General features: G+C 39.1%; 1 protein-coding gene across 1 annotated transcript; it reads left to right on the forward strand.

The window, feature by feature from the left end:
• The first annotated feature begins 3,467 nt into the window (after positions 1-3,467).
• On the forward strand, positions 3,468-8,997 carry hps6 (HPS6 biogenesis of lysosomal organelles complex 2 subunit 3). The gene has a single exon (XM_030155591.1). The coding sequence runs from the start codon at positions 3,841-3,843 to the stop codon at positions 6,676-6,678; it is 2,838 nt and encodes a 945-aa protein (XP_030011451.1). The 5' UTR covers positions 3,468-3,840; the 3' UTR covers positions 6,679-8,997.
• Positions 8,998-9,483: the final 486 nt, after the last annotated feature.

Genomic DNA, 9,483 nt, shown 5'->3' on the forward strand with positions numbered 1-9,483 from the left:
AATTGAATTCTTACAGGTGCAATATGCAACATATATGAAGAAAGGGGAGGTATGAACCCTTTTGGCGCTTTTTTTTTTCCAAAACATTTTCCATTTTGATATCAAGATTTCAAAAAGCTGTAGCTTGTGGTTAGAGATAAACTCAAACTGTAAATGAGAGCAATATTGTGTATGACCTGAAGTTTATGATGGGAGTAAATTTACTCTTCTAATTTGCATATTGTGACGTCACATGGCGGTGGTCATATTGAATTGCATAACTTTTAGCAAAATTTAACTTTGAACATATTTATATGGAAGTTTTCTTTGTGTTTTTGTTTTATTGTCTTCTTATCCTTAAAATAAATCAACTTAAACATTAATAGAAAGTAAAATGCAGTAAGTTTAGTCGCTTTTCAGGAAGCAGCAGAGTAGCCAAATCTATCCTTATCTATCGAAACTAAAACTAAATAAACTTCACTTACTTACCAAACCAGCTTGGGACCATGCCTTTCAAACTGGATTATCTTCTTCCCTTTGAATAGAAACAAGCCCTAAAAAGGTGTTTGAATTAAAGGGGCACATGTCCACCATCTATTTGTGTGAGGTGGTAACAAGATTTGGCAACTCTACCTGGAGCTATGGTTTGTTTCATTCAGTTATGTTGCTTTAGGGTTAATTGCATTTTTATTTCCAATGTGTGACCTGAACATAACTTTAAAACCAAGTACCTTCTCTGACTTTCTCAGTTGCCTCCATCCATGTACAAGGGGGTTTCAAAATGCCAGTGGAAGGACAGTTGGGAAAAATGTTTAAAGTTATGTTTATTTTTCAACATATATGCTCCATCTAGGTCAATGCGCTTCTGCAAGCATTAATACCAGCCTTTATGTCAGTCTGCGTAAAACTGAGGGCCATGCGATTTAAACCATGTCAAAGCCATGTTCTTCTTCCATGAACTTTTTGAAGCCCCCTCATGTAGACAGTCCTGCCTTTAGTTGAGCCATATGGGAGTCAATGGCAAGTTATGTTTTGATCCTGTTTTATTTCTGCCATCGATCACACATACCATGCTTGTCAATTTTAAAGATATTTTTACATGTCAAGAAAGTCACAATTTGTGGCAAAACTCTTCAAGTATCAGACTGAAAGTAACATTGTAATTGTCGTTCTCTATGATATGTTCAGAGTCACTGAAGATGTGTCAACGTTTTTATCTTATCACATCTTTTAAGACTGAGGCCCCTCCTCTACATTTCATGTTGCCTTGATGAAGTCAGCATTTACAAACTCTTCTGGATCACACTCTTCTATTGTAAGTAGGTAAATTCATCAATTCATATAATATATGAATTAATTGTGTCTTGATGACAATATCATATTATTATTACGTATTTACTCTGACAATTGAAAAAGCTCTGTGACCCATTTTATGTCCTGACTCAAGTTTGGGAAAGGTAAACTATTGCTGACTAAATAACATGATTAAATAGTCGGCATGCTATTTTGCAACTTCCTATATTCTTGACAATGTAAACAACATAAAACTTGAAAGAAAAAAAAGAAGAACGTTGTTACAGATATGGATAGAGATACAGATACAAGAGGAAATTCAGCAGATATTCAAATTTGTTGTTATTGTTATCACTTCTACTTTTAGCCCAGGGTGTGCAAACTAAGACAGATACCTTATTGTACTTCTGCTGTAGTGAACATATCACTGTAATAATATTTCATACACTGTTCATAGTAATCTTTTAGTACAAACTGTAATGAAATATATACTACTATTCATTCAATGGGTTGAATATTTGTGACAAACTTAAAGATTGGTTTAGTTAGAAAATGCATAGATAGATAGATAGATAGATAGATAGATAGATAGATAGATAGATAGATAGATAGATAGATAGATAGATAGATAGATAGATAGATAGATAGATAGATAGATAGATAGATAGATAGATAGATAGATAGATAGATAGATAGATAGATAGATAGAACTAACTGCAGCTGTAGTTTCTCTTTTTTTTTTTTTTCAATTTTATTGAAAACATTGAGTATACAGTACAAAAATTGAACAAACAAGATGTCAAAAGGGAAAAAGCATTTGAACATATAAGTTTAAGAAAATAATGCATAGATTTAAAGATACAAAGTATAATACACAAATAATAGTATAAAAAAGTAAATAAATAAATAAAAATAACAAATCTGACAAATATAAATAAATAAATGCAACAGAGAGTTCAGTCAATATTAAAGAATTGTTTAAAAATAGCCAAGCTGTTAGAGCTTTTTTTTTTTTTTTCATTATAGATACATTCTATAGATTTAATATAATTTTCAAATTCCATGAGGAAGATTTTAAAATGTGGGTGTGTTTTAGTATATTTGTTTTTATGTATATGAAATTTTCCAAATAAGATGAACAAATTTACAACAAATTCTAAATTGTGAATATCATGTTTAAAATATGTAATTACATTTTGGGATGTTATAGTTATCTTATTATTACTTTTAGATATGATATATTATTCAATTTTGGACCAGAAGTTACAAGAATGTTCAAATAAAAAGAATAAGTGTAGAGTAGTTTCAGAGTAAGAATGACAAAAGTTACAAGCTGTAGTTTCTCTTCTCTGTGCCTTTTTTTTTTCTTTTTTTTTTAACAAAAATTCTGTTTATTTCTTTAGTTTCTGATAAATCTGTGTGAAACTTCTCTGTAAAGGAACAGTTCCCATTAAACCAATAAGCAGGAATATGTGATTGTTTTTTTTTTGTTTTGTTTTTTTTTTTTTGTTTTGTTTTTTGAACAATTAACATTAAACAGTAAATATACATAATAGTATACAACAACAAGAAACAAGAAAATCTTTTACATTATATAGAGAAATACATGTAAGTAAAAACATTAGGAAAGAATAAATAAATAAATAAATAATAATACAATAAAATAAAATAAAGTGAATAATAATAATAAATAAAAATATGTAATAAAAATAAAAATTGCTCGAGAAATAAATAGAAATTATACAAATTGAATAAGATTATACATTTGACTTTTTTCTTTTTTTCTTTTTTTTTTTTTTTGCTTTAGAATTTATACTGTTTCTCAAATTGTCCATGTAATTGGAAAAAAGGGCTTTGAAAACAGTGATGATTGGACGGTGATGTGCAAATTTGGAGCAATGAATGTGAAATTTGGCAAAAAAAAAAAAAAAAAAAAAAAAATTCAAAAGGTCGATAATATATTTTTTTTTCTGGAGTTATTTTATTAATGTGTGATAGGCCAAATAAAATGTGTTGAAAGTTCAATTAACATGAAGAGTCAATTTCTGTGTTTATAAAATTATTTAAATCAACCCAAAACATACGTGTGTAGGTGCAATCCCAAAATAAATGACATATTGTTTCTTCTCTGCGCCTTTATACTATCTTTACGCCTCTCTGTGACGTAACTGGACTCCGCCCCTTATGCAAAACATTCTCGGTATCCGGAAATTAACAATCCCGTGATGCCAGAGGAGTGTTAGCATAGCATCGGAATGGCCAGAGTGTCTCTCAGGACTTAAAACTTACTTTATCGACCTCTGTAACCCAACAGTTTATCTCCGTTTTCCTCTTCTGACATGGGGTTAACGCGGTCGAATGGTGTTAAGTGATGTATCCCTCCGCTCGGACGTTAACGGGATGACGGCTCCGTAGGTCCTAACGGGATGCCGTTCAGCTAGCCGCTCCGCCGTCCTGGGTCAGATTTACGTGCCACACACACCACACACAAGCTAGCAGGTTAGTTAACACTTAGTGGCGAGTTAATTCCAGCCTTTATTCGGCTGCTAAAAGTGGAAACAGGACGCCATGGCTCGGTTCGTGTTGGAGCAGCTGTCAGACTTCGGGGACTATACTGGCAACCGGGACCTGAACGAACTCCTGAAAATGAACATCAACGAGCATAAAAACAGCACAAATGTCCGTGTGAGCCCAGATGGACGTCACATTCATGTCATCCTCCGCAAGCCTAAGGTTGGTCTTGTGACTTTTGACAAATACGAGAGACCCCAGCTGACCCAGAAGAAGCTGGATCTGTGCCTGACGCGGACCGTCCCCATTGTGGATGTGTTGTATCTGGACCAGAACCACAGCACCAGCAGGGGCTCGGCGGTGGTGGCTGTGGTTTATGAGAATGGAAAAGCTGAGTTTTGGAGATTCCAGCAGTGTAAACCAGGCTGGCATCTCCTGCAGACGTCGGATTTGTGCAACAGCCCCAGAGCCAGGGTGGTGTCTGTCTGTACCTGCTCCAACCTCATCGTCTGGTGTGAGGAGAGGCCCTCCTCGGAGAGCTCCCCAGCCCTGGGCTCTACCAGGAATAAACTCAAGTACTGTGTTTGCAGACGTGACTTTGAGGTAGAGGAGGGGGCTGTGAGTTTAACAGGAGTAAAAATAGCCCTCCACAATAACCCAAAGTTCAATGTCATCAGCTCAGGTGAATATGTGCATCTCCTCCCTGACCTGAAAACAAAGCCTCTGTTGAGCATTTCTAAATTCCTCCTGTCATGGTGTCCTCGCCGTGATACCTTCAGAGTTAACACCACCTGTAAAAGCACCCCACTGAAGGAAGACACACTCTCTGCTAAAGAATCTGACTTTAAGAAGTTGGTAACAGACTGTTTAGGGTATTTATCAACTCTTGAGCCACCAGAGATCTATGACTTTTCACCTACTGGTTTTGGTGGTTTATTGCTTCTGCTCAGTACTGGGTGGGTGTGTCTGCTGCAGAGAGATGGGATGCTGCGACAAGTTTACAAAGTAGCAGAAAACTGCATGGTAAAGTTTGGTACTCACACAAGCCTCTGTATATACCAGGACACTGTGGCACTACTGCTCGACCAGAACCTGCATCTGATAGACTTGAACTGTGGACTGCAACTGAACTGCAAGGAGCAGGAGAAGATCTTACTGAAGAGTCGAGGGTTCTTATTCATAAATCAGGCAGAGAGATGGACTCCCCACCTCCTCTCAGAGACTGGACTTTATGTGGTGCACCAGGGAACAGACACCAGGGACTTAAATTGTAAGATAAAACTGTCTAGTTTTGGTACAGTGGAGAGTATCCAACCTGGAGCCCTGCTGGTGGAGGCTGTCTTTGAGGAGGCCTGTAAATACTACCAGCAGAGGAGCCTAAGCAGCACCCAGCTCACTGTAGATGCGCTGAAGAAAGGAGGTAGGTTCCAGGCTCCTATCTCTTTAGCCTCCATCCTCAGGAACTACCTCAGCACAGGCGTGAAGCAGAAGGGACCAGAGCTGTCCCAGAATGGAGGAGGGGGTGGGTGTATGGCAGGGCAAGACAAGCTAATGGGTTCTCTGGAGGCTGAATTGAAGGCTTTGGTCTCACTGGAGGAGGTGAAAATGAGTTTAGTGAGGGGAAATGCTAAAGAGGTGGAGGCTTTATGTGACAGTCTAGTGGAGAAAGAAGTAGCAAGGCTGCTGTCATCCCCGGAGCTGGATAAAGAGGCTCTGCTCTACCTCAACTCCATCTTCAGTATATTTCCCTGCCAGGCGTGGAAGGCGGCACAGGCAACCCTGCAGCTTCACTACAATGGAGAGGCCTGTCTGTCCAGCAGTGCTCCCCCTGATATATGGAAAACTGTTCTCAGTCCTGCACCAACTTCCAGTCCTCCTATCAATGTTAATATGACCAATGGTGAGCCAAAACATAAGCACAGCTCAAAGGGCAACCGTGTTACCAACTCTAAAATCAAACCTACAAGCTCCACTCCCCCTGCTGTCCTGCCTGTGTTTGAACTCCTCTGCCATTCCATTTACCACTTTCAGCCCAGTTGGCTGCCCAGGTTCCTCGAGCTCTCCCAGCAACAGCAGGGCTCAGCTGGACTCGGCCTGAGCCTGGCTTCTACCACCTGGGGTTTCTCCAGTGGAAGAGGAGCAGAGAGTGCTGAGAATAATGTGCCGCTTTACAAACGAGCTTTGTGTGTCTTATCCAACCTGAATTCAGACAGAGAACAGAACCAGGATTTGGAGGTGGAGCTGCTGCTGGTCAGCGGGCGGCCCAACGCCATCCTCCAGGCGTTGAGGATCTTAATGGTCAGACAGGAGTGGGAGCGGGTCACGAAGGTGGCTCAGAAGTTCTGCAAGCAGAGTCCGCTGCTGAATAAGGAGATTTTCACTACTTTGCTCTGTGAGGTGGCCCAGCACAGAGACCTGGATCCCTACCTGGACCTGCTATGGGCCCTTTGCCCAGAGGACATCACTGTCACTACCATCCTCAACATTGTCCTTAAGCACCTCCCCGCCCCTAAAACCCAGTCCTCATCTTCCTTCCCCATGTCCAGCTCTACTTCCTCCTGCTCATCCTCTTCCTCCTCCCCTGCCCCCTTTGCAGACTCCCAGAGCAGCCAGCTGACCATCGGCCTGCTCAAACCTCTGCTTAGGAAAGTTCTTCAGAGGGAGACCAAGCCCAGCCAATGTTATGCTGACATCCTCCAGTCACCATCATATCCGCCTCCAGCCCCTCCCCGCCAGCCTGCAGAGGCACTCAGGACTGTGACAGATGTGAGCAAAGACTCAGCTCTAGACAACAACCTCCCCACAGCTGCCCTGTCGGAGTCACCTGAGCAGCAGCCGTCCACTTACACACCTGTCCAGAGGGTGAGGATGGCACTACCTGCTAATCTACTCTGATTTAATTAACTTGTAATATTTAACATGAACAAGCACAATGATAATACACAAAATAGAACCACAATCTGACCAAATCTGACCATGTGTAATCTGACCAAACTGTGAGGTAGGGCTGAATGATTTGCATTAAAAAAAAAAATCATATTGCAATTATTATGGTTGTGACATCATGTCGTAATTTTAGTGGGAATGACTAAAGAAATTTAAAAATGGTGTGATCTTGCGGGGATGGAAGCCTGAGCAACTGCAGTGCTTCATTTATAACATTAATTTATGACACAGTTTACTTATATATCACCATATTGCAATTTTGACAATATTTGAATGAATTGTTCAGCCCTACTGTGAAGTAGTTTGTTTTCTGCCTAAACAGTACAGTATGACAATCAAAAGAAAACAATATTGTTGTTTTGCAGGTAATGACAGTGTAATGCAGTATATTTGGTATAATTCCCATAGTGTTTTTAATAGGTTGGTAAAGTCACATGAAGTATGACTACTAGAAACTATGAAATGACTACTGAAGATCATACCAGGGTAAATACTGGATGTAATTCTAAGTATTAATATGTATATACTGTATATGCCATGTTATTTATCTCTTAAGCCTTAAATGCCCATGGGCATGTGCATGTTATAGCATAATCTTGCATCAAATATGCTTAGCCTAAAGCAGAATAGCAGTGTTGATGATAAAGTATTGTGTTAACACAGTATAGTACCTAATTTACTCTGTCAACAACAAAGCCACTATCTTCCATTTCTGGGAATCTGTGCGTAGAATACAATCACAATCAGTCTTGGCCTTTAAAGTAGCTGATTCCTGCTAATTGTAGCCAAGTATAGCTGCCTTCTCTTGTACCGTGCGCTTAATGTCAAAGTGCATTAGACATTCATGCAGCCGGTAATCTACTGAGTGCTATTCAGACAAGCTGGTCTTTGTGTTTGAATGTTTGTTTAGAGTGAGGTATGTTTCAGAAGCGGACGGAGGGAGTCCAAGGTTCCTTTTGCCAATTTTGTTTTCATATTAAACATAAGAGCTCAATCGTTAACCTGGTTCCCATACACTCCATGCATACATCTAACATCTGTAAACCAAACTTTAAAACTGTACTGCCTGTCCCACTTTATGTTTCCGGAGAACATCTTGTCCGCTCTGCTCCTTTCACAGTTCGACTCACACGACATTCCAGGCAGAATACCCAGTAAAAGTGACTCATAGTTTGACTTCAAATTAAATTTTGAAGGTAATTTTGTTAGTGCTCTAGTGAGGCTGAGGCACATTGTGACTAGCACAGGCACTGTGCTCAGATAAGGTCACGTCTCCGTTATAGGACCTAGTGACTGTAATGATAATACAGAATTTTGGTCTCTGTCTTCCCCCCTGCCAGGTTTCCACAAGCAGATTGCACTTTTATATCTCAGACAGTATTGTTTGTGCCATTCTTTTGTTGCATGTGGTGAACGTGTTTCGATTTAGTGATGTTAACAAAAGTCCTCCAGTGCCTATATGTTGGCTTTTCTTTTCAGCAGTTTTGTACAGAAATGGAAGCCCTTGAAACAAATTATTTATTTCCTAATTGTCATTGGAAGACAGTGATTTTAGTTTCGCAGTCTTCCATGGACATATGAGGTACTGATAAAAAAAACAAAAAAAAACTGACATGTCTTAATTGTTTAGTGACAACCTGAAAAGACTCTAAAGTGCTGCAGAACAATCAGAGTGCCTTTTCGCAGTGCTGCTCTTCATTTACAGGGTAGTGTCACATTTCTGCTGTGTCTCTGCAGCGTCACTCAGACTGAGTGTCAAACCGGTGTTATTATATTCAGTATTGAGAGGTTTTCTTTTGTTTTTTTTGTTGTTGTTTTTTTATGCAAATCAGCTTTATCTTTGGGGGCAGTTTTAGATCTGTTTAGTCAGAAACTGCTTATATGTGAATTTTAATATCGAGTTCCTCCGCTTTGGGCTGGCTCATATTGGTATATATTTGTATCATTCAAGTTGTGTGCAGTTGAACAAGCATGAAAAAATGCAGGGGACTGAGAAGTACAGTACGGTGCTGTAAACATGTTTGAGCCCAACCCAGAGTCACTGGGAACTCCCTGACTTTACCAAACAGGCTCCTGAGCCTGATGACATGTATGAAAGTTCAGATGTTAAATATTAATTAGCCTTAAAAGTTGCTTCTGGTTTCTATTAACAAATACAGTTTCACACTTATGCTGTTGTGACTACAGACTTTTTGGTGATGCTCTCCCTTCACAAGAAATGTATTTATGATTGAAAGCTGTCAACTATTAAACTAAAGATAAAACTTTGGTGTTCTGTTGTGGGTTTTCTGCTTTTAGATAAACTTTTTGATGTCAGCCCTCTGTCATACCTACCTTATGTAACAACATAAATATCTGTCAAGCGGTTCTTTTTAATTGGCACTTTCAAACATGTCATTGTCATACACCTGACAAGTCCACATCCCCGTAAATTGCTGCAGTGCTGGTTTGTTCAGCTCTGTCAGCAGAGTCTATTTATATGACTGCAAAACAGGAGGTCTGCCTGACAGATAACACACTCTTCAGTCTCAGTGAAATATTCAGGGATGTTTTACTGTAGCTGGGTTTATTTTTAAAGTCTTTTTAATCTAACCTGAAAAAAAGTAAAAGTGGTTATCTGATTTAAAGGCTTAGCTGTGTAGCCATTTGAGGTTTTTATACAATTAATATTCATTCATGATCCTCTGTCTCCAAATCCACTTTAACTACAGATGTGTGTGCATGTGATCTAGTAGAAGGATGTGTGAAAATATA

Source organism: Sphaeramia orbicularis, chromosome 15 (genome assembly GCF_902148855.1).
Source record: "Sphaeramia orbicularis chromosome 15, fSphaOr1.1, whole genome shotgun sequence".
Classification (NCBI taxonomy): domain Eukaryota; kingdom Metazoa; phylum Chordata; class Actinopteri; order Kurtiformes; family Apogonidae; genus Sphaeramia; species Sphaeramia orbicularis.